This window comes from Lates calcarifer, linkage group LG17 (genome assembly GCF_001640805.2).
Source record: "Lates calcarifer isolate ASB-BC8 linkage group LG17, TLL_Latcal_v3, whole genome shotgun sequence".
NCBI classification, from domain to species: Eukaryota; Metazoa; Chordata; class Actinopteri; family Centropomidae; genus Lates; species Lates calcarifer.
The window spans coordinates 12,138,126-12,164,298 of record NC_066849.1 but is presented as its reverse complement, the minus strand read 5'-3'; the positions used below and the strand labels follow the sequence as shown (position 1 = coordinate 12,164,298).

Below are 26,173 nucleotides of genomic sequence, written 5' to 3'. Positions count from 1 at the left end.
CATTTGTGCCACACTGAATTTTTAAAGCCTTTAATATCTTAAATCTGTGCTTTATCCAAAACTGTGGAACACAGTATGATGGTCCTACATCCAGTGAGGGTTATAGTTAGAGGTGAGAGAATAAGTCAAGCTGGTGGAAGCTCCTTTTTTGTATTGTAAGATAAAGGTTTCTGTGTGTGTGTGTGTGTGTGTGTGTGTGTGTGTGTGTGTGTGTAGACTGAGTGATAACAGAGTCGAGCAAGAGAAACAGATCTTATCAAATCCATTTTACACAGTGTATACTGGAGAGAAAAGGCATTACACACTCAATATGAAGTCAATATTAACCTGATAAATAAGAATGGGGTATGTGATGAATTTGTGACATCCGCTTGAGTGTGTGTATCTGTGTGTGTCTACATACCACATTCAGCTCACAGTCCATGTATGTATTGTCAGTGCGCCCTTCAGGAGGACAGTCTGATTGAAGTTGCTGTATGTGTGGGTGGTTGGCCTCTTTCAGGTATGAGCGTATTCTCAGTTTGCAGTGTCTGTAGTGGTCCCATGGGTGGAAGCCTCTCTCTAACACAGTCTCCCCAGAGCAAAGAAAGGCCTGACCCTTACTCCCGGTGGAGAATCTGTTGTGTGGACTGTTGCTCACAGTGTCAAAAAATATTCCATCTTCCTCACTAACCTGCTGTTTTTTTCATCCTCTTTCTTTTTCTCTGTCCCTCTGCTCTCTTTCACTCTCCTCCCTCTTTTCCTCCATCAGAGGGTGAGTTTGGAGTTCTACATCGATGTTCATGCCCACTCCACCATGCTGAACGGCTTCATGTACGGCAATGTGTTTGAGGACGAGGAGCGTGTCCAGAGGCAGGCTGTCTTCCCCAGACTCCTGTGCCAAAACGCACCAGACTTCTCCTTCGTAAGTCACGTAAACAGATGCAAAGCAAACACACCAGACAGGCGATGGGGCTCAGGAGCAGGATGTCACCAGCGTTTGAAAGAGCTAGCTAGCCCTATTTCAGCAACTGCTGGTGAGAAGGTGTTCAGATTGCCAACTGCTGTACTTTTTAGTGACACAAAACCTTGGTTTCACTGGGCATCACTCGGGTGTAAATGTATGTAACTACATGCATTCGAAGCAAGGTGTTGATTTTTTTAAAAACACATTTTAGGTTAGGAAAATCGCATACAGAGACTGCATATATGCAGTATAGCAATATATTATGAACCCAGCAGACACATACTCATGAACGAACACACACACACACACACAAGTGGTGTTAAGTGATTTGACAGGATAGGTGTGCAGAGGAAAGGGGGGATGTTCCAGCTGTGCACAAAGATTCTCATCATGACCACAAAACAGAGGAGAGGAGATGAGGGGGGCAAAGAATTCAAGCGTATGAATCTTCATAAACGTTTTGGGAGAATTTAGACAAGTAACAAGCAGACAAGTAATGAATTTGAATTGCAGGTCTAAAGAAATCTTCCAGATCCAAATCCACAGAACAAAGATGCACAACAACACAACAAGTTTTTCCAGACATGTAACCTTTAATATGAATGTGCATTTATACTGTATGAGCTATATGTGGAGAGCACAAATAGCATATGCTGTGTAGGTCATGACGAAGCGCAGGACTGTAAAAGTAGGCCAGGATATTCTGTATGAGCAATGCAGGTGTTCTGCTGAAGCACCTCTTGGTTGGCTAAAACTGGGTATATTTGGACAGGAATGGATTGCGTAGACTGAGAGCAGCGAGGAGGGGAAAACCAAGGAGGAAATTAAAGTACTGGAAATTAATGGAGGAGAGGAACAGTGAACAGAAGAGCAAGTGGGAGGAAACATCCATTCAGTGACTGCGATGCACCTCCACCCAGCCACACATGCATAACCTACTGTAATAACACCTTTTCATAAACGTACATTATCCACCAAACAGTTTCCTCTCAGCCCTCGTGTCACTTCCACCGACCTTCATTTTCTCACCGATGGTGACATTTCATAGCAGAGCCACTTACACACATCATAAAGAGTAACCTTTATTGCCCATTGACACTCAATGGCCAGAGAGAAGCCAGACAGGTGGATGTTCACCCTCACATGTATGGAAATGTCACTGATTGTCAGTGACAGTGTCTAGTGTTACGAAGGACAAGTAAAACGCTATTTCAGGAGATTTTCTCCCTCTCTCCTCTCTCTCTCTGTATTGCTTGTGTGACAGCTGGCCCAAGGGTCATCTCCCTTACTGTGCTTTGTCCCTCTGCCCATTCAGCACTACCTAAAGCCCAGTGCAGCCGCAGCAGCAGCAGCACAACACAATCATGGCAAACTCCCACTGGTGGCTGCCAAGTCTGCATTTCAGCAAGGCAACTCTCACTGCAGCAGAGTGGAGTGACAGTGAATGGAAACTTTTTCCACACTCTTCCCAAGACAGCATCGTATTTGTGTAGTATAGCTGACACCCTCAAACCCAAAATAGATGTTTTTTTTCCCTGGCCATTAACAACCAAGCTTTGTAATGACATTGTACAAAGTGAATGTTAAAATAAGCTACCCTTCATAATTTTCTCCTTGCTTCTCCAGAGGCTTAGCACTGCAAGTTACTGAGAAACAAATCACCAAGCATTAATGCATTTTCACTGATGGGACCTGTCAGATGATACTGACCGCTGCTGCTTTGTTTCTTCATTCATCAACAAGCAAATATACTTAATGCCTTTCACTGCAACACCAGCAGACAGCCACACATAAGTCAAATCAAATTGTGACTCAAATATTTATGATGCAAATGGTTTCTGTGCAGATGTTAATGGATATATTATTGATAATGCAGTAAACTGTTTGTTTTAATTTAGCTTGTCAAAAGCCAATTCACTTATTACATGGTTGGTTCAGGTTTCATATGGCTGACTCAAGACCTCTCAGTATATACAGTATATATCATTAATAACGGGGGTAATGCACTTAATTGGACTTACAGTATCACATTTATGCCAACAGACTCTGCCATGCTACTTATGATTTACAGTGCATTTAAACAGCATATTGACATTATGCTTCACCTCACATGATCCTGTAACTTCTCACACTTGACCTGTTTACCTTTGCCCAAACACATCACAGAAAGGTCAATAGAAATTGTTAAACCTTCATTTAATAAGTTTATGAGTTTCCACAACTTCATTTTTCTTACATACAGTACTTTGAGAAATCCTTAAATCATCAATAATTGATTTTTTGACACTTGGGAGCAGCCAAAAGACATAATTTTTTATTGTAAGTTGATAGAGTCCACCTGTCCTTTTAGCTCTGTTTTTGGTCTCTACCAACTAAACACTAACATTGTCTGTCTTGTGTCTGGCAGAGAGTGTGTATTGATTTTTCAGATAAAACAACGCTGTTGAGAATGGTCAGAGTGAACCAAGGCTGTAGAGTTGTAAACCTGAAAAACGAACCAGTGAGCTCTAAGATGCTTAAATTCTCCGTACAGTTAAGGAGAACTGCAAAGTTACAGAGACTTTCAGATTACAGACAGTAACAATATACAACTGTATTCAAGCTTCTGGTGACAGTTGAGCAGCAAACAATTTACCATACAAGGCCATTTATTAAACAAGCTGTATCCTCATATTGACCTATCACTGTGCTTTAGAGATGACATCTTACCAGCTCTTATTTTGAAGAGACTGACTCAGCCCCCACAGAAACACTCATACACAGGATTTGCCCAATGCAAAAGAGTTGCTTTGTGATTCTACAGAAGTTGGCAGTAACAGACACGTTTTCACTACAGAGTACAACTGTGCAGTGTGAAGTACAGTAATGTGTAACTGTGATGCCAAAACACAAAAGCAATATGTTTTTGCTCAATGTGTTTTCCCTCTCTTTCACTGTAAGCGTTTGTGTTCGTGAAATAATCTGTCATTCAAGTTTTCAAGGACTTTGGAAAACATTTTATATCGAAAAGGTTCAGCTGGAAAAGTTTGCTCAGCTACTGGTGCATTTTGAAAAGTAAACTCATAACAACTTCTATAGAGTTATTCAGGATATATAGAGGTATTTAAGGTTATATGTCATAGTTGAGGCTAATGATCTCCATAGGGAAATTCTCCAGACTCCAGTGTCTTGCTCAAAGATGCTTTAACAGAATGGATGTTTTGCTGACACAAAGACCTGAGCCCAAATCCTCTGACTGAGGTGTCATCTTTCTGCTAGTTCACCTCAGTGTCTCACATGTAAGTTGCTTTTCTATGTATTCCTCTAGTCCAATACGTCCTTTAACCGGGACGTGGTGAAGGCCGGCACTGGCAGACGTTTCCTCGGTGGTCTCCTTGACGACACGTCCTACTGCTACACTCTGGAGGTGTCCTTCTACAGCTACATGACAGCTGGCAGCAACGCGCCGGTACCCTACACTGAGGAGACATGTATCCTTCAACATATGTGATCTGTGTGTGTGTGTGTGTGTGTGTGTGTGTGTGTGTGTGTGTGTGTCACAGTTCCTGCAGTAACAGTCTTGCACTGAAATCAAGCCAATTGATCTTGTAATCTTGTAGTCATTATTTTGATATTTGGGTTCCTGGCTGTGAATCTGTGCGTTGTTGTGTGAGTGTGCGTGCATGTGTTGTGTGTCAGGTCATGTGTACTCACTAGAAAAGCATGTTGCTCTTTTGTTGCCTCTTGTTGCGACAGATGTGCAGTGACAGAATAGGGATGTGATAGCTGCGTCTATTGATTTCATTTACAAAGGAGAGAGGAGAAAGGGGCTTGTGTTGGCATATGTAGTGCTGCGTGTGTGCACAGTCGTGGCTTTGATTGCGATAAACAATGGAACAATGGAACAAACATGATTCCTGTCAACTACAATCATGCACACACACACACACACACACACACACACACACAGAGGCATACATTCGTCACAGGAACCGAAGGTCACAGGTGCCTTAATGGAGCTAGATGGGAGGAAGTTTTCCTTCAGCTGACCTTCTCAGGGCTGAAGAGCTCCTGAGAGCTGGCCGATGGCGGTCTGATCTTTCCAATAGAGTGAGTGAGAAGAGGGAAGAAGAGAGATTTAGAGAGAGCGATAAGGACCCTACATATGAAGAGTATGTGCTCCCCTACACATACTCTGCAGGTGGAGGGGAAGGTGGATATAGATGTAGCCCTAGTGCCCTCTAGTGCTAAGAGCTGGCACAGTCTTTCCGACTATAGATGTGGTATATTTCAGATTCATACCCACATGTATAATTAGTGACATTGAAGTCAGTTCTACATACTGATGATTGAAAATTTGCAGAAAAGTGATACTGTGACAGACAAATGTATCCTTTTGGCAAAGGTGAAAAAAAACACATTCCTGGAGTTTTTTTTTTTTGGAGAGGAAATATGAAGAAAATGATTCACTCAAACTGACTCATGCATATTATGACGTGGTGTGTGTGTGCTCTCTACAGCCTCTCATCACTTTAATGCTTCTCTTAGAAACATCTCAGGTCTTTAAATTGCAGTTGTGATTCCCAGATGGGAATACAGACATGAGCATGCAGAGGGGGCAGCACCACCACAGCTATGAACAAATAGTTAGCCTTACATTGAGGAAACAGGTGTCTGGCTGTTATGCTAAACAAACAGCACATAATAAATTCCACCCAGTGCTTTCATTTGAATATGTGACACTGGGTTTGGAGCAAGATAAGCAACGTGGAGCCTCCATGTGTGTGCAGAAGGGACATTTCTTCTGAAGGTCAAATTGGGAGAGAACTCAGCTCTGGTGGGAGAACTTGCTTGATCTTTTGTTTGTTTGTTTGTTTGTTTTCCAGGAGTGTGTGTGTGTGTGTGTGTGTGTGTGTGTGTGTGTGTGTGTGTGTGTGTTCCCCCACGAGAAGAGGAGGGGTACATGGAGGAGGGGCTCCACAGGGTGGGCAGGCGGCCTGGTGTAGAGTGAAGATTGGGGTCAGGCAGGTTGAAGGAACCAACCATGTCGCTTTTTACGCCCCAGCAGTCAGCTCGATGGAGCGTGCAAATCATCAACAGAGACCTTTAGCATCGCAACGCCCCCCTCCCTCCACCTTTCTCACCTGACGCAGTCACACACACACACACACACACATAGGGCATGCACGCACAAGTCCTCGAAACTAATACATGACAAATAAATAATAACCCGGGCCCCTAACTCCCACCACCTTTCCGAACATGCCGCCCTTACCCTTTAATCTTTCCTGACTCTCCTTCTCCACTGCTGTGACTTGTAGCCACCAAAATTGAAACCTTAACCTTTCTCACAGCCGATACTTTTGTCACAGTTTGAAAGTACTCAGGAAAAGGTGTAATGCAGTGTGTGTCTGTCTGTCTGTCTGTCTCTCTGTATTTATTTTGTGATCTTTCCTCTCCTTTCCTTTTCCTCTCATGTCCTCCTCTCTCCTCTATTCTGTCCTTTCCTCTCATCTCGTCACCCAGAACATAACAGCTCATTATATCATCTAGTCAAGCTGAGAATCCTCTTCTCTAAAACAGCAGGGACAACCTCTATTGTGTGTCTGTCTTCCCTTTGTCCTCTAATCATTTAACACCTCTGTGTGTGTGTGTGTGTGTGTGTGTGTGTGTGTGTGTGTGGGAGGGAGAGGGGGGTTCCATGTGTGCACATACCCTCTCCTTCATGTATATGTCTCATTTTGTGCTTACTAACTGTAGGCAAAGTTAGTTTCAGCAAGGTAAATTCCAGTCTCACTGACATCCCACCTTGCAGAAAATTTTGGCCTGTGAATTCTCTCCAGGTTTTTTTATTTTCGTAGTCCAACTGTGTTTCCGGTGCAGACTGTGAAGTATAAACTGGAAAGTGGAATGGATCAAGGTTGAGAGAATCTGGGACGTTGTTCAAAACCCAGCTTGACACCTTCCCATTGTGTGTATGTGCGTGTACAGTATGTGTATTTATGTGAGCTTTGGGGGCACACTTACTTACCGAGGTGTGTGTGCTTTTTTAGCATTGTGGAGAGACAGTATTCGCTGTGACTTTGAAGAATTATTCAAAAACTTTAAAAGCCATTCAAGCTGTAACGCTTCCCTGAAAGATTTTGAGTTGAGTGGTTGCTTTTTTCTGTCATAGTACAGACATGCAGACTTTCAAACTTCCAACTCTGAGAGAAAGACAAGTGCAATTTTCTTTCTTGTTTGATTCCTGCAAATTTGTTGTTTTCCTTCAGTGGAGAGAGTCGTGCAGAGGAAACTGTGGTCTTCCTGTCAAAAGTGGTCACTCTCAGTCTAGTCAAGGGCAATACTGCTGTGTTTTCTTTGTAGAGTGTGTGATGTCAGCAGACAGACAGATGCATCGATACAGCATGAAATGACAGACAGTGTAACGGGCTTCAGCTGGTCCTAAAGGTGCATGTGTGCACACTCAAACACACACATACACACAATTACACACTTCTCATTCTCCTCATGTGTGCATGATGTCTGTCTGCCAAAGCAGCGACACCCAGGCGTGCACCCCGCCATAACAGTCCCATGGCGGGGGTGCACGAACTGCCAGTGGAACACTGTATGCATCAGTGAACCTGACAGCCAATGGACAGGCTGTGACAAGTATGCAAATGATATAGCTTGGAGGCAAATATGCTTCACTACCACACATCATACACATCATATCACCCAGACATGCACAAATGGATAGGTGCTCGCACATGCAAGCAAGTGCACACATACGCGGACAAACATAGACACACACACACATTTATATACACAGTTGATTACACAAATATTGCTGCTATGCTCAGATGAACAGGTGTCCTCACATGGGTACTCACAAAGATGCACAAACACACACCTCCAGTTGTGCTGTGTGCATAGTTTTTGCATATGCTGATAATGGTGATGTTCATGAACAGTCTGAGAAAGTTTGGAAAAATAATGCCAGCTAAAAAAGAAATTGACAGCTGAAGTGTTAATAGTTAAAATACTGAAAGATGTTGAAGTGGAGGTTAAAGTGGAGGTGCTGAAAGAAGTTGGAAGTATCAATTGGAGCACTGGGAGGGATTGTCCAACTGTGACTGAGCCAGAGGTATCAGCTGACGTGTAAGCACTTAAAGGAGATACAGTTTAACAATAAGAGATGAAAGCAGTGAAACTGTCAGTTGACGTCTAAGCACTGAAGCAGCTGAATTGTCAGTTGAAGAGTAAAAGTTGAAAGTGGTTGAAATATCAGCTGAAGAGTTGAGAGGAAGGCATTTGAAATGTTTTGAAATTAAACAGTGGAATCCAATGAAAACCACAGATAATCAGTGGTGTTACAAATCCTTTGAACCATCTTCTTTCTATTTTTTGCATCTAGTTATTATTGTTTTCATTTCATTTTTATTTATTATCTCTGCTGTCATGGAATTGTAATATAAAAATGAATACCAAAAGGATTAATGACAGTAATAAAATAGGACATAAAGAGAGGGTTGACACCATAAACCACAGGTATCCAGATGAAATGTGTGTGTATATTGTTATGCACTTTCTGTTTTACAGTGCTTTTCTTTTTTGAACTTTTATGCACAAAGTGGAGACTTTCTGAAACAACAAGTAGAACTCCTGTAAAGAAATACAATAATTGGAATATAAAAATAACATGCTTATTCTGTTTTTAGGGCAGCATAAATCACTGTCTTGTATTTCTTTTATTGTACACTGTAAGAAAACAGAAACCTTTCTCACACTTATTTCGTTTTATTGCTCAAGTTTCAGAGTGTGTCTCCTTGGTATTGACACTTCCTCCGGTTAGGGCTTTAAATCAGCCTTTGTTTGTCCCTTTGGGCGACGGGACGTGAGGTCTTTCAGTCTGTTGAATTGCTATTGGGGACAAAAATGTCCCTTTCTGTATTGCTGTTGTTGACTAGCCTCTTAATTAGCATTGATAATTAGTTCTCTACGTGTCAGTGCAGTGACAGGACCTGTCAGTGGCCCGTATTGATGGCTTGAATGTCCCCTTGCTTGTCCCCTTGTTAACTCCCGTCCGATCTTGACAGCGTTCTACGCGTGTCTTATCCATTTTACCACTGGGAGCCTTGTTGTCTGATTGTCACCTTGTCTGTCTGTCTGCCAGGACCAGGCACGAGGGACATGACGGTGAAAGCCGCTAAATGCCGTGCTGACAGTAAACAGCTGCGGTAAACAAGTCATGATGTCCCCATCCCCTTTGTCTCACATGTCCCGTATCTCATCAGCGCCTAAGCTGGCACACCCTTGAGCCATGACAGTGACCTGCTATTGATTAGACAAGACCTTTATGTGTACAGGGATGTTAAAGAATATACCTCGCACACCACAGTGACAGGAGGGCAAGATGCTGACATGCTATGTACACACACTATTACGACCTCTGCAACGCTGGATAATTATTACACAATGATCATGCCAATACCTAGAGATCCAGTCTAGTAAATGATACAGTATAAACAATATTATCAGCATTAGTCCATGTGTTAATTCAAATGAGGCTACCTTGATGTGGACTTAAGCACCTGAAGTTTCTCTGAATATATCCGCTACTACCCACCTCTGTAATCCAAGCTACAGCCCCCCAACTGTTTCCTGGCTCACACACACACATCACTTCCTGCTGCAGCTGCAGCCTCGTTCCAGACCCTATGGTTTCCCCCGGCAACAGGCCAGACAGCAGCCAGGGCATCCTCTGTGTCTCCGACCGTTCGCCCCATGGACGAAGTTCTCCTTCAGAAGCTGACCGTCCATCACAAAACCTCCTGTAATAGACGGTGAGTCGTGACAAGCCAAGCTGAGAGGCCATCTGCGCACGGTGGGGTCCGGGAGATATTTTTGTCGCTGAGCATGCCTGGCCAAAGAGCTTAGGACTGGCACCGAGCTCTGCTGATGAAAGAGAACGGAGGAAAACACCAAAAACTTTACTGAGGTCAGAATGAAGATGTCAAGGATACACGAAGAGTGGATGTTTGCTTATACAGTATACAGGTATATGTGAGTATGTGTTTATGTCCTTCATTATGTAAGTGTTTGTGAGTGTACTGACCTACATTTGAATCATGTGTCATTTTCAGCCATGCTGTATGGATAGGATTGTCTTTACACTAACTGTTGGATGGATTTTCATGACATTCATGGTTCCCAGGGGATGAATACTAATGACTTAGATGATCCCTGACCTATGCTCAGGCCGCAACGGGTCAGAGTTTTTTTAACATCAAGCTCATCATCCATCATCAGGTCAAAATGTTTATTTGCCCAGTACTTTAGATATTCCCATCTCAGGGTCAGCTGTACTTTGTGTTTATTGCATTAGAATGATAGCATGCTAAACTAAGATAAGCAATGAACATGGTAAACACTATACCTGCTAAACATCAGCATACTACACAGCAAAATTTGCATTGTGAGATAGCCTGCTGATGTTAGCATTCAGCTCAAAGCACAGCTGTGCCACTAGCATAAGTGCAAACTCTTGTCTTGTTTAGAACAATTATGTTCTAAAATTAGCATAAAAGTAACATTCAGAAGGACGTAACCTTACTTTGTCCATCTGTAGTTTTATCTCAGTCTAATCAGTATCATCAGCTACCAGTCTAATGAGATAGACTGTGAGGCCCATCCACCAACACACACATACACACACACACACACACACACACACACACACACTCTCACAGCAAGTCTGGCCTGATGCAGGACTCACAGACAAACAGCCAGATGGGGTGTAAACATAGACTCTGGAGTCATGTGGAGAGCGTTGCCATCAGCCTGCCGGGTGAAGAATGAAGTTCTGTGCAGACTCCTGAACATGCGCAAAAACATACCCTCAAAGGCCAAGGTGACAGACTGGCTACAGAGGGGCTTTCTTGCATATTTACAGGCTTAACTTACCAGGTGTACCCTTGAGTTTGTGTCTCTGTGCATGTCTGTCTGTCATAGGCTACTTCTGGGGACAAGTATCAGCCTGAAGACCAGTTAAAGTTGATTTTTGGATTAGTAGTTAAGGTTAGGGGTAAGGTTAGGCAAGTAGTAGTTATAGTTCAGGTTGCAGTAAGTGTCCAGGAAATAAATACAAGTCTATGTAATGTTCACAAAAGTGACCAAGATTAATGTATCTATGTGTGTGTGGATTTGTGTGTTGTTTGAGGTATGACAAACTACAGAGCCTGAAGTATACGCCCAGGCAGCCCGTTCAAACCTAGGATGGATTGGTTACAAGTTAACAGCTTTTCACCTAAAGAGCAACCACGATTTTTGTGGCACAGGTCATTTTTTATCATTATGAGAAATTGGAAAAGAAAAATAAAAGCGACCAAATCTCCATCTTTGTCCCTATGCCAGTTGTTTCAATCACACAGTTGTGACAGATAGATAGTCAACAGATGACAGGCCATATCTGAGTATCAACAAGGTAATGACAGAGGAAAGTGACAGATTATGCCTCTGTATTGCTCCATCATGCTCCAGTCTGGTGAAGAATGAAGGTAGCTAAACATCAGCGCCTCAAGATAGGAAAAAAAACCCTATATGTTTTTTGTTTGATTTGTGCTGGAATCTATATAAAGAGTGTGTAAGGGCGTTCGGGAGGATGGGGGAATAGAGATAAATATATATCTAAAAGGGTGGATGGATAGATTATCAGCTGATATTGATGGTGTTTTTCAGTCCATGCACCTCAGTGACAAGATAAAATGTACCTCCGTCAGTGGCACTGTTTTTATTTAACTGTATTTACGATATCCTCACTCTTGGTGACTGGGAACATTGTTGGTATGCTGGTTCTCTACTTCTTCATTATTTGAGTGCGATTGTCATCATTACTAGCCCTGCTAGCTTAATGATCACAGGCTTAGCAACAGCACTCATAGACATTCAGCTGTTTTGTAAAAGCGGTGAAGTTATTGATATTGTCCCTAATGTAGAGAGGGACAATTGGGCAGGGGGATGATGTGTGTGCTCACGTCTGAATTTAAATAAGGCCTCAGCGTTTAAGTAATTGCTTTTGTGTGATTCATACCAGCATCATGCATTTGGCTGACGTGAGTGAAATGCAGTTGATTTAGCCTCACTTAATTCAGAGCGCAGTGTGTTGTATCTTGAGGATTTACACTGCTCATTTCTCCAGGTACTAGTCCCAAGTTATTTACTGTGCCTCAGTGGGTGTGTTGGTGATGATAGAGGGGATGTTGTAACAGTTTGTTTTATATTACTTTGTGTTACACATGCCTGAAATCTGAGTGGAGATTTGAATTTGTTATGCATCACAGATATTAAAAACAATGAATGTCTTGAATCTTCACACCTTTTTCTCACATAGTTGGAAACTAAAAAGTCCTCTTTGCAGAATCTTTAGCTGTATCTGAGACTATGGGCCCTGAACTTTACAGCATCTCACATCAATTTCATCTGATTTTCCTTTACAATAATACATAAACAACTATTAACAATAACAATGGGCCCATTGCAGCCCTTCCCTACAGTATGATGTGATTTTTTGCCACTTGCAGCTCAGTAAGTTGTAAACATAGTGTTTACACATTACCTTGTAGCTTTAAGTTTCACTCCACGATACGATCCTGTGGCGCTGCACCTTTTCAAGTGGTCCACCACTGCAGCATGAAGTGTTTTGAGCAATAGTACCTGTAGCTCATCCAAAGACAATTTGCTTTAACTCCTTGTCCTTAGACATGAAACTGGGCAGGAATGTGGCTCGTACATTTCTGGATTACTACAAACTCAACAACCTTATCAAGGACAACAGACCGACTCACATTCAAAGGTAAAGCAGTGCTGCATCATGAATAAATCAACTACCTAAATTACTTTGTCTGCATGTTATTGACTGCATTTTTTTGTTCTGCTATTTCCCAACCTCTGCACTATCATCTCAGTCACTCACATTAATGTGTTTTTGTCTCCAGTCCTGAAGCGATGTCCCAGACAGGCAACGGAAAAGGCAACGGCGTTGGCAGAGACGCAGTGGACAGAGAGAAGGAGAAGAGCCAGGGTGTCAGGCACTAGACAGACAGACAGATGGACACAGACTGAGCATGTATAAAATGCAGAGCACCGTGGCAGGAGGATCCTTCACACTTCATTGCCTTTAGAAGCTTCACATCTCCCTGGCTATAAAGACTTATATTCACAGATTTGTAACAGTGGGGTGACTGGTACTTGAAGGACTAAAATCAGAACAACTCTCCTCCTGGGTTATTTAGTGACTATAAAATCTGGACGATTGAATGCCAAGGGGGCGACAGACTGGTTGGTCGTTCATTTTTCATCTGAAGCCTTCATTCAGCAGATCCTTTTTTGTGTGTATTCACACAGTTGTAAATAAATGCATGCGTCCCTACTGTTACTGACTTATTTTATGACTTGAATTAATGGTGTTATTTTCTCTGTTGGTATTATCATTAGTCATTAAACACTTAATCACTTAATCATAATGGTGTACCTGTTGCTCCGTAATAGCAATAATGGGAATGTTAATGGTTGCTTATATATAAATGTATGGATCACCGAATCAGGATAGTCAGGGAAAGACACAAAACAACCACAAACAAACCACCACCAAAGAGACAAAAGACTGCAAAGAGATTAAAAATGACCATACACAGACGCAAAACAATCATAAAGAGACTCAGAATAACCAGAAACAAACACAAAATGACCACAAAAAGACTGAAAATGGCCACAAAGAGATGAAAGTTTACCATAAGGATACACTAATTGATCACAAAGAGACACCCAACAACCTCCAGAACACAACCACAAAATTACCACAGAGACCACAAGACTACTCTTTCAGTCTGAGAATGGAGGGGTGGAGGGGCTTTTGCATGTCTGTGCCCATGGACCCATTTTCTCATAGTACGTCCATGTCTACAGTATATTTAGAACATTTTGATAGTCTCTTCAGCTTAATGTTTCATTGTTTACATGCATTGAACTTTTAGTGGTCATGCAGACTCTACCTCTGCTTACAGTGTCGACTGAGCTGCTTCATTAGTTGGCTGCAGGTTTCAGGGCACTTAAACACGAAATTGAGATCAGATGAAGTGTTGGGGTAGTGACTGTGCGCGCGCGCGCGCGCGAGGGCTTTTAATTTGCTACTTCTCTGTCGGTCACATGACTTTACATCCGCTCAGTGACTGTTGCTGTTTGGCAGCTATGACAACAACTTTGAAAGTTGAATGAATGGCCTCTGTGAAGAAGAAGCAGCTACCCTCCTCTAAAGCGCATCAAAAGTGTCTGAAATGCACCGTACACTTGGACATTCAGACAGTAAGTCCGTGTTTACGCTGCTCCCTCGCTACAAATCACACAAACTGACCTGGTCTTGTAGCATGGTGAACTGTAAGCTAGCTAGCTAGCGACCACACGTCCTCTGCTTAACCGTCCGTAACTAACCAACGGCTGCAATTTAACATGTAGCCTCACCGGTTAGGTCCGGTTATCGAGATTAATGGGATTAAATGTTATAGTTAGTTATTAACTAACTCATTTATGTAGCTCATCAGAGATACGTCTTCCTAAATCCACTTGAATTATGAAGAACGTTATCAATAATATAGTTTGATTAACCCCATTTAGTGAAAACCGGATTAGAGATGGTGATGAAGACTTGACAATCGATAAAATCTTAATCAATTTCTTTACTTCAACAACTGAAGTAATTTGATGTACATTATAAATAATGAGTCAAGAGGTTGAAATCTCTGTAAAGCACTTTTAAATCACAGCTACTTTGAATTTGCTGACTTTTAAACGTTATGTTTTCTATAATGTGCAGTGTCTATAGATCATTCACAGGCTGGTTTGGTTTTATCAACACTTGGGATATCAAAGTAATTCAAATTAAATAGTTTTGCAGGTTTTTTTTTAACCACCATTTTTTTCCTTTCTATTTGGTAGCAGATTGCACAGCTGTGGTTCACATAGCTGATTTCTTTGTTGGTTGGTTTGTTTGGTTTTGATTCATGTTGTCTTTATGTATGTAATGATATAGGATCTATGCTTCTTTTTAAACTAAGCTGAACTTTGTGTGAAATAAGGCTGTTTTGTCATGAAAACTAGCCATGAAGGACACAGACTAAAACAACGGGACGTGTCTTTACAGTTTTTTTCTCTGTGTGCAGGTCACATGTCCAGGAGTGCTTCTTTCTAAAAAGAAAGAGGTCTACCTCAGTGTGTGTATCATGGGCCAGTACAGGAAGACTCCCTGTTTGCCCCCCGTCTTCCCTTTACGCTTCCGCCACAGAATGGTTTTTGTCAAGGTGAGAATAACAGCAGTGTATTACAAAAATAAGGGATGCCTCTCTGGCTGGGACACAAGCTGCAGTACTCCCATTTGTCTGTGGCTTTTTTGTTCAGATTTGGAGGAGTAACTAGTGGCATATTTTGTACAGTCTCAAAAAAAAGGAATGAATATTGTATCTTCACATAACAAAAGTGTTTCCTTAATGTCACAACCCTTGTGGGATAGAAACATCTTCTCACTGCATTATTATCTACACCAGATTAATCACAAAAACCCCCTCCTCTTTCCTAGTGTTTCTTTTCTATTTGAATCCTTATGCATATGTTTATGCCTTTTGTTCTTGCTTAGTTGCACTTGCATTCACTTGGGGCAGCTTGCCTTCATAATTGCTCATCTCTTTGAGTAGTGAGAAGCTATTTAAGCAACTGAGCAGATTTTTGCATTAAGTCTGAAGATATAAATCAGCAACCCTCCAGTCTGAGCATTACTGCCCCAACTCCTGATAAAAGGCCTTCTTTTCCCAGGAGGGGAAAGCAGAGTTAGATACCAGGCTGTCTGTCTGATGCCGTTATAACTATTGATTTGTCTGTACTCTGTCTGTTTTACCAGACTTTCCACGGCGTTGTTGACCCTGCTGATGTAGCTGACCTCCTCGAAGGTAAACGGCCACCTGGGATTTGCTTGCTCATCTCCTAGTTGTGAATCCTCTGCCATGCAAGCTTATAGTCTATTAGCTGTGATACTGATCATTAGCTCACAGTCAATTTGTGCTTTCCTTCCTCTTAGCTGACACAACATCTTTTGAGCTGATTCAGTTGGTGCCTCCAGGTATGCTGATCTGATGATGCCATATGGGCACGTTAAGTCTCCACTGTATCTGGTCATTACACTGCAAAAACAGGATTTCTATTTTGGTTTGTGTTTGTGTGTGTTTTCGCCCTTGTTTACTGTCTGTTTGTGGACGGGTTTCAGAGGGTGAGGTCCTAGCCACGATGGAGGAAAGCAGCAGAGATTTCCTGTACCCTGGTCCCAGAGTGAGCTCCAGAGAAGGAGCTACAGAGAGAGAAATACTGATGAAGAGGTCTTCCTCCTTTCCTGTAGGCTGTTTTTCATCTATTCCTTTAATTTCTTTCTTAATCCTCCTTCCAACACCTGGGCCGATATTCATCAAACCTCCAAGAATTACACTCGAGTCAAATTTAGGAGAAGAAACATTTTTTGCTGAGTGTGAGCAATAAGAAACGTTTATCAAGTGACTTGCTTCTTTTTACAGCAAAGAATACAAGTAATTTTTAAGAGTAACTCTCAAGTGATCACATAATTGATGACATGTATGCTCAGAGAAGGAATAGCAAATCAGAGAAATTGATTTTTTCCACATCTGTGCTTCTTAAAAAGAAAATCCTTACAATCTACCCAGTAGTATGATGTACTGCAAAAGGCACACCTTTTTAATTTGTGCATAATCTATGATATCTCCAGTCATAATCAAGATGTGAAATTCATCCACCCCATTATCTATACTGCTTATCCGTTAAGGGTCGTGGGTGGCTGGAACCTGTCCCAACTAACATTGGGCTAGAGACGGGGTACACCCTGGACAGATTGCCAGTCCATCACTGGGCACTTGTGAAATTTATAACAATCAGAGACATTGTATAATAGGGAGAGTTTAGTACCACATTGACAAGTGAAGAAAATGAAGATGCATGGAAAGTTACTGCAAACAAAATCAATTCCAGATTTCTTCTTTTTGTTTTCACCCCTGATAAATGAAAAAAAAAAAAAGTGGTGTAACATCCTATCAAATGCAAACAATAGGCTAAAACTACTCTGTTGTTAATTACACTGCCAGAGCTAAACCATTATTCATCATGATCAATGATATTTTGCACAACTACAGAGAAAACAGAAGTGTTTCTGTATCGAAGTTATGTACAATAAGATCTTGTCTTAACCAACTTAAGGAAGCATTTTTAAATTTGATGAATAAGTTTTATTTTTAGAATTGCATCTAGAAGTAAAAGTGAAGGATTTTAACTTTTCTCTCTCACTTAAGTCCAAAATAGTCTAAAAGTACGTGTAGCAGTTTGATAAAAGTGGATGCAGAAGAAACATGTGTCATTAATGCCTGCAAATGTATCTGAGCTACTGTTCCACTGTTGGAGGAATGAGGGTATTCCTGTCAGTTGTTGTGTTTAAATGTAATTCACACGTCACAGCAACCCCACACTGTGCTCACCATGTGATCCTGCTTGATTGGCAATATTACACGTCATTCACAGACTGCAGAAGATTGTTGCTTTCTCTAAGAGAGTTTCCTCCTAATCTCAGTGGCTCTTATGCCTGTGCACATGATGTGCATGTACACTACCAAGATAACCAATTCAAAAGCACTGCTGTGTCTTCTACAAAGTGAAGTAATGTCTTCAGAAACTATGACATTTTCCTTGTACATCTGTCAGCTGTCTTTGCTATACAGACAGAAAAACCAAACCGAGAACCTCCTCTCTTTTCAATCACTCCAACTCGCCTTATATCATCTCCTTTCCTTTCTACCTCCTCCCTCTTTGATTCCTTCATCTCTTCGTGACTGCGGGTTGCTTTTCCATCCTTCCCTTGTCCTCCGAGGCACTAACTGGCATATTTAAATGTCTTTAAACACCATTCCCCTCACCGTTGCTTTTATGTGTTTGTGTTTGAGGCCCACATAGCAATTTAGATGTCTCTCTCAAAATGCCATATTATTTAAACATCACTGGAGCCTTTCTCTTTTCTGCTATTCGTGCGTAGATTGAAGAGTGGTGGTTGTAAATTGGTGTTCCAAGCAGCCCTGTTATCTGTCCTATTGTCTCCCTCCCTCTAGGGAATCTCCCCCAAAGTGGAGTTTGCCACAACATCAGTCATAGAAGAGAGTGATGGGAGAGACAGCTGGCCTGCTTTGCCTGTAAGTGTGTCCGTTTATTACACACAGAAACTGTATGTACAGTTTTATTTGTTGTGTTTTTGTTTGCTCTCGTTTTACTTGAGTTTCATCCGTCATTGATCGGTAAAGCCCTTTCTCAGAAACCTGTCCTTCAGAAATAAATTTTGTTGTGTGTGCATGGCATTTCAGAACAGCTTTGTCAAAATCCAAACAGTTAAAATCCATCAAATTGCCCCTCATAAGTCAAGCAAACAGTGTGTTTATCACCCTACCTGACAGTTCAGAATGTCTGAGCACATCACAGCTACATACTCTACATCTCTGTGTAAGTGTTTACCACAGCCACAACACTGAAGATTCATCTTTAGAGGAATCTAATGAGTGGTATCGCTCTCCATCAGATTTGTCTGTTTCCACCATACATACCCACCTTCTATTGTTGCCATGGCTACTGCATCTATCCATCCATACTGGCAGTGTTTCAAGGGTATCTGTTCTCTCCTTGTGAATGTAATTACGTGGAGGCAGATCTGTGTTTCTGAGGCTTCTCTCTACATCTCTGAGTAGCTGGGAGTTGACATTTTTTTGGTCACAGAACCAGTCAGTCAGTCAGTCAGTCAATTTTTTACATTAACTATCCAGACAGAGGGTCACTTGTATCTCTTCCACTGTGTCCTTGTGGATTTTAAAGGGCAACTGTGCACAACAGCATGAAATCACATATTACTTTTTTAAAGAGATTTATTTTGTTCTCAGTCTTTTCCCCTCTGTCTGACTCTCTGCCTCTTTTTTTTTCTTGTGTGGGTATTTCAAGCTTTGTTTTATGTCATGCTCTCGTCTATTGTTGCTGTTGTCAAGACAGGGAGGAAACAGATAATTGATTAATCAGTAAGTTGATTGACACAGAAAAAAAAACAAGCTTTTGGACAAATTATAAATTTTGAACAAAAATGACAAACAATCTCTGCCCTCAGCTTTTCAGTTGTGAAGATTTAATGACTTTCAATTTCTAATCTAATTGCAACTTTTTTATTTTTTATCCTGTTTGTACAGACAAAAAAAGCAAATTGATGGACACAAAGAGGGCAGACTGATGCTCCAGTGTTGGACTGGTAAAGAGTGTTACTTTAAAAAACAAGATGAATGAAAGTCTTTCACAAACAGTCCTGTTAGTAACATATGATCCATCACACAGCAGTTGGCATATTGTGCCAAAAACACTGCCATGCATTTCCCAGGTGCAGCAACCTAAGCTAAGCTATTTGTTTAAATGGGATGTCATTGACAGCAAAGAAGATTGTCAGAGTATTCTCTTGGTCCCTCGGGGGGATGTCTGGATCAGAGCACCGCTGTGGCTGTCAGACAGTAGAATTTCTCCATTTCCTCTTTCCTAATGGCTCCTCAGCATAGGCATTTCCCTGACTGCCTGCCCACCCATCTGACAAACCATGGTCTGTTTTAATAGATTTAGAAGGATAGCAGGATATCTCTGAAAACCCTCTGAAACTGTAGTTAAGAATATACACCCAGTTTTTTTAGCAATGTCTTCACCCATCTTTTTCACCCAATTTCTTGTGCTTCTCTCTTCCATTTGCTGTCATCATTCTCATCTAAATAGCTAGTTTTTAATCCCACAGTTATTTTTGTTATTAATCCACAAGCCGAGCTTTGTTCAGCTGTGTCTTTATCACACAATACCAACAACGGAAATAGCTGCTAATCACATCAGACAAGGCTTCTCCACCCAGGAAAAGTGACTAGATGTGCGTTTTTGTCCACCAGCGGAGAAGAGATGGGAAGTGCTGAGGGAAGTCTGAGATGGTGGCGGATGCATGGAGCGAAGGGCATACTTGTCTTAATTCCATTAAATCAGACCATTCTCAAATGGCAACCTCAATGAGGATTTATTCATAATTTAGATTCTCTTAAAAATAGTTTTAATGTTGTGTGATTTCCCTAATTAGCATTTAGATTATCTTTGTTTTACAGCCAGGTAATGCCTCTTTATCATATTAGACTGGAGATGGCCATCAAATGCAATTAACATTTTATCTTAACGTATTTATCCCCGGTTGGCATTACCCGCAGGAAGGGGGATATTGCATCGGAGAATGATGTTAGTGGCCATTAGAGTTATTGAAGTAATTCTGCAGAGGTTGTCTCCATGGCAGTGCCGACTGCGAGAGCTGTTGTTGTTGTAACACTTAAGCTGAATGATTTAGCTAATGGTTTAATGGTTTTGTCCAGGGAGAACAAGTCTGCGAGAGCAGCTGCCTTAATGGCTAAAATGGCTGATACTTCTGTAAAGGAACAACACTGTGGTCTGCAGAGAAATCTAAACTGCTGAGGCAGATGTTATGTGTCACCTCAAAATGGAGGCCTGTGAGAGTAGCTTGACATGTTAGAATAAGAGATTTTTTTTCTTTCTCTGTTTCTTATTTTCTGTCCTTGCATCCAGAACTGCTGTTTCTCTCCAGTGAAGCGATCCTTACCCTCATCCAAACAGAACTCAGAGAAAAAGTCCTCACCGTCCAGTGGGCACTTTTCCAGAATAGATGATGGGAACTCTATCTCCTTGAAAGGTGGAAAGGAAAAGCTAAATATTGAGGCTAGCATAACAAACTCTGTACCATCACCATCATCCAGACACTCGCCTCCATTATCACCATCTGGTCGCAGTCCCTGGAAAAACAAGAGGGAAAAAATGCACGCTTCTCCCAGACTTGTAGACTCCAGCTACCAGCAGCCCACTGTGTCCTCAAGGGCACGAGCCCTGTCCCCCTACACTCACCGCAAGATGTGCCAGCTTTCAGAGGACGCCAGGCAGAGGCTCAGCCACCTTCAGCTGGGGCCTCACCTCTTCAGGAAGGAGACAGAGAGCCAGCCACCCTTCTTGGTCAGTAACTTTAGATGTATTCTTCCAAACAAAGTGGCATGATGCTTTGTTTAATTCTGACAGTACATGTGTTCAGTGACGGAGGGGGTCTGGGGGGTTGGTTCTAACATTAATGGGATCCTGAATTGATGCAGTTCAAACCTCAGTGGGAGCTTCCCAAAATTTTACTTAATCTATTGGGCAGATTAAGTGGAGGGCATACTAAGACCAGAGTTAATCTTTTTACCTGAGCCGTTAATGCATTGTGACGTCATGAAAATGTCTCACTGTGTGCTCATGTAATATGGCCTATTATTATCACAGAGGGGCCTGAGTGTGCGTTAATAGCGCATGACCTGTATTTAGGCTTGTACACGCTTATTTGTTAGCACTTTAATTATGACCATATCACTGTTATGGGTTATTTGCATAAAAAGGGGGTGATTTTCTGATCACAGCCTTGGGGAATAATATACATTCGATGGATAAGAACAACACAGCCTCTAGTTCTCTGCTCCTCCCTCCCTCTGCTCCACACTGTATTCCTGCTTCTTCATTTACATCAAACATCTAATCCTGAGGTATGAATATCAAAATGCACTCGCTCACTGTTATTAAAAGAAATGATTTGGTACTGAGTTGTTTGTTTTTGTCACAGACATGAATGGAATTTACTAGAATACAACAGGCATTTTATTAAAGAGAGGGGCATGCTTTTCCCACTCTGGTTTTCCTGGGGGAATCTTCTTTCGACAATTAACCCTGGTAATTGAGAGTCAAGCTGCAATTAACAAATAGATACCTAATGAAGTAGCTTAGCCCCATGGTGAATGAATTATCAGTGCAGGTTTCAGAGCTTCAACTCCTGGTTTGTGGTTTGTGTGAGTAGAGGGAGAATAGACAACCTGAACTGTGTTGTTTGAGACACTATAGGTGCTTACTCTTTGTGTCCCTTATGCTTTATTTTAATATTCTTTGCGAAATTCTTTGGGGTTGCGATGACGGCACACGCTGAAATGCGGTTGCTGTTGTCAGTTTAATTTATGCAGTATTAGCAGACAAAACATTTGTCTGTTTTTGTTGTGGGGATTCAAGATACGACAGTGTTAATTAACAGTAAATTATTTTTCTGTTTTACGTTATTCCAGGTCTCTCATTGCAGTAGCATCTCTGGGATGGGAACCCCTTCCTCCTCTCCCCACAGTGTTGGCACGCATCGACGCTCTTTGAGCTTTTCAGTTGATCAAACAGGTGCTGTAGGCTAAAAAACTAATATATGCTAACTAATATATTAATTATCCTCATGATAATATCCTATGATAAAAATAGTTTTCAGGTTTAGCTTCTATCATTTTTATTTTCACTGGTAGGTTGCCCTATTCTTTCTATGTGGGGAAAGTTCAAAAGATGTGAAGAATGAATAAAAATGTTTTTATTTCAAAGTGCAGACTTCATGCAGTTCTAAAGCTACCATGATTTTCATAAAACTCCTAACTCTGTCATTGTAGATTCTTCTCTCCTGGGTACTTACAGACCAAGATCAACCAGGGTAAGTATAATTTCAAACCAGCAAATACAGTGAACAACTCTTTTGGTGCAACAGCACATTAGTAGTTTGGAGTGAAGTGCTCAAATATTCTGTACTGAAGGTTGTTTTACTGCCTTGACAAAGTGTCTCTTTACGTTCAGTGAAATCATTTACACAAGCTACACCTAAAAAAAAGTGTTTTTACACAACTGGTTCTGCTTTATTATTATATTTTGGTCTGAGTATTGTGAGTATTGTGTTCTAATGTCATCCTAACAAATAAATCAGTTAATGTGCCTGCTTATACTGGAGATATTGGCAATGTTCTTCATATTACAAACAACTTTCAGTAAAGAAATATTAGTAATTTCCAGTGAAGTTTTGATGAACTGACACCTTGATGTTAATGAATTCCTTACTTAACACTTAACACACACCCTGTTGCCCTGTGACCACTCCCAGGCGAAGTCAGGCTCTATGAGGGTCCAGTCATCTCCAGAGACACGGCCCAGACATGAAGCCCAGACCAAAAGCCCTGTGATGGGTTCGGCTTCTGCTCAGTCTCCCCTTGTCATGTCAGACTCCAGACGTCCTCTGAATCTCAGCAACCAGTCCTTAAGAGAAAGGTAAAACTCTTCATTTCAATGTCTGCTGAATCTTTTAAATGTTACATTCATCGTCAATGTAGCAATCATAAAACCAGATCTTTACTTCCTGTTAGTAGTGTTCCTGAATTAGGCCGACAAACAGGTCAGCCAGGTTAGCTGCGTCGAAAACCCTCTTAGCTTTCTGTTGATGTTGTGACACAGTTCTAGAAAAAAGCAGCAACTATTAGCATGTTTGTTGTAAAGTGTTGTATCTTGAGATGTACATTTCATACATTTTTCCAGCCATAAAACCAGCTGATTTCCTCACACTCACGCCAGAAAGGGAGAAAACATAATCCTCTTTTCTGTGGTGTTTGCCCTGAATTTATCCTGATCCATCTGTGTAAATCATCTGTGTTTGCTCAAAAGATCTTAAAAGCAAAAAAGACACCTGTATGAGTTTCCAATTACTGTGTACGGCAAATTTATGGCAATCCCACGAGACATTAGTCATGCACTGTCACTGCTTTGTGTGTGTGTGTGTGTGTGTGTGTGTGTGTGTGTGCATGTGCTCATACACGTCAGATCTTTAATTTTGATCACACCCGACAGGCAGGATGAATTCCCCTCCACCTCTTAAATTACAGAAGCTGATGTCTTGTCATGTTTGTTCATTACTAAGAGAGGAGGCAGAGAGAAGGGAAAACAACGAGGAAAATGGTATTGATTTGTGTTTCAGCTTGAGTCTGATGCATTTGACCCGATGCACGCTTTAATACATTCACACAAACCTTGTCATCGATCATGGCAGCTGCAAGTTGAACACACCGATGGGACCGATGTTCCGTTTTGTTTGTTTGTTTCTGCCCCCCCCCCCCCTGCTCAGTCCATAAGTAAACATTAAAATCAATAAGCAATCTTAAATTGCAAAGTAAATTGTAGGAAATGAATGATACTTTCCTCTCAATTGAAAACGCGACAGGAGTTGCAGGGTGGGAGATTAGAGTGGGCCTTTGTAGATTCGCTCCGACAGGGAGAGGGGCACGTCTTACCAAGAATCTTTGATCTATAAAGAAAATGACAGATGCCAGTGGCAACGTTTGCCCCCTAAGCCCCGAAGTCTCAGTCTATTCATGTCTCTGGATGATTTGTCCTTGATAACTTTTTGAAGCAGGTAGTGAGTTTATGTGATTACAGATGAAAAGCTTCCATTCCCACACTGCGAGCCCGGCCAAGACACCAGTCAGTCCGTCAGTCAGTCATCACCCCTCCACTCCCAACAAATAGACAGAAGTGAACAGTAATAAATTGCAGTATTGCCTCTCATCCACGTCTGTCTGTCAGCGCAGTCTGTCATTTCACTACTGCCTGTGGCCAATTTGCAGACACATTTATATTGTATTGATGAACCACATTTATGCCTCCAGTTCAAAAGCATAGTTTGTTCTGTCAATTGTGAAATGACGTGTTTTGCACAAAGGGGTTGAATGTAGAGGAGGCGGACGTTTGCATGGAGGAAACGTTGTTGTTTATTTCAAAATATTTTAAAAGGATGTTGTTGAGCAGAGCAAACGCTGATATAGCATGTGTTTTTGTCAGTGTCATGGTAGTTTTAGCTTTGCATTAGCTCGTTGTCTTGCGTTAGGTTACAGCACAGACTAGTGGGCAAAACTTGTCACAACATCTTGAAAGAAGGATGGGCAGTGTTTGTAAGTAATATGATTTAGAGCTGAAACCTTTTATGGCATAAGTTGATTGACGGAAAGGCATTTTTCAAAGAAACATTGAGTGGTTCCAGCTTCTCTTACGTGCAGATTTGTTACTTTTCTGTGTTTTATATCATTGTATTGGACAGTTAGTTCATGTTAGGGACCAGATGATGGGCTTTTTCACAATTTTCTGAGATTTTACGGACTAAAAATTTTTGGGTTTGTGAGCCCTTACAAAAGCCATGTTTACTTACAACCCAAAGAGAGTTTTCTTGCTTTTCTTGAACAGTTCTGAAGAAATTAAATTCACCCTAAAAATACAAAGATCAGACAAGCTTCAAAGAAAAAGCAAAACTTTGTGTGGCAGAACTTTATTTATTTCTTTTTGTTTTTTCCCCTTCTGTTAATTCTCCTCTGATTCCTTGTAGGGGTTCGGACTCATGGGCTGGGAACTACTGGATTAATCGATAATAAAAATAGTTGTGTATATGTAATTGAGTTTATTTGAGTTATGTGGTTTCTAACATGCCATCTCTTGGTGCTTGTTTTTCTTAGGCTCCAACCCAGTCCATCCCACTGGGAAGAGATCCATAGCCGAGTCCAGAAGATCCTGCAGACGCACAGAGCCATCTGGGACCACAGAGTGAACTTTGACCTTTAACCTTCTGATCTAAAAAGCGACCAAATAATTTATTCAAGGTATTAAGACTTGTCACTGTTAAACTAGTAAGTCTAATAATGCATAAATCCTAATCACAGTTTCTATAGGCTGCACTAACCTGTTGCTCTTTTACTGTACCTACCGTATGTTGTCTGTAGGAATGGATGCACACACACATCCAGACAGAAACACACCTTCGTAACCTCAAGATTTTATCATTCAGTGAGTCAAACCATCTCACACACATGTCTTTATTTATCTCATGCTGATGTTCATTTACATTTCAAACCTTCCCAGGCACCTGCTGAGCCGATGTTTGTCGTCATTACTCTTTGAAAAGGCAGGAAATTTGCAGGGGTTATGTTCAAATGCGTAGAGTCACGGCTTCCCTCCCACCCATCAGCTGGGCTGTGTTTTAAACGCCCCAATGGTGAAACTTAACTGAGACGTTGTCTAATTTCTCTAAAGCCATGTGTGAAATTGGCTCAGTTATAAAGAGGCAACATTTTGTGTGTATGTTTTTTTGGGGGGGCATGGTGGATGTAAGCTGCAGCTGTTGAGGGCTCATCTCAAACAACACAAAAGAGAAACAAGTAGGAAGCCAAGAGCCACCGTTGGGAGCCAAGCTACAAGAGACTGAAG

General features: G+C 41.5%; 2 protein-coding genes across 3 annotated transcripts in view; both read left to right on the top strand.

The window, feature by feature from the left end:
• The window catches only part of agbl4 (AGBL carboxypeptidase 4), a 252,890-nt gene extending 239,286 nt beyond the window's left edge, over positions 1-13,604 (top strand). Inside the window, exons 10-13 of the mRNA XM_018673358.2 lie at positions 752-904; positions 4,254-4,416; positions 12,668-12,761; positions 12,904-13,604. Of these exons, the coding sequence (XP_018528874.1) occupies positions 752-904; positions 4,254-4,416; positions 12,668-12,761; positions 12,904-13,003 (510 nt within the window). The 3' untranslated portion in view covers positions 13,004-13,604. The remainder of the gene's footprint in view (positions 1-751; positions 905-4,253; positions 4,417-12,667; positions 12,762-12,903) is intronic.
• A 489-nt stretch (positions 13,605-14,093) lies between these two features.
• On the top strand, positions 14,094-26,163 carry spata6 (spermatogenesis associated 6). 2 transcript variants are annotated; one of them, XM_018673360.2, is made up of 12 exons: positions 14,094-14,269; positions 15,124-15,261; positions 15,855-15,903; positions 16,032-16,073; positions 16,218-16,342; positions 18,112-18,192; positions 20,630-21,067; positions 22,195-22,297; positions 22,555-22,595; positions 23,037-23,200; positions 25,426-25,569; positions 25,690-26,163. In XM_018673360.2, exons 1-11 carry the CDS (start codon positions 14,183-14,185, stop codon positions 25,529-25,531), a joined length of 1,374 nt encoding a protein of 457 aa, XP_018528876.1. In that variant the 5' UTR covers positions 14,094-14,182; the 3' UTR covers positions 25,532-25,569; positions 25,690-26,163. The 2 variants fall into 2 exon arrangements, with proteins under 2 accessions (XP_018528876.1, XP_018528875.1); XM_018673359.2 differs by having other exon boundaries at positions 25,426-26,163.
• The last annotated feature ends 10 nt before the right edge of the window (positions 26,164-26,173 follow it).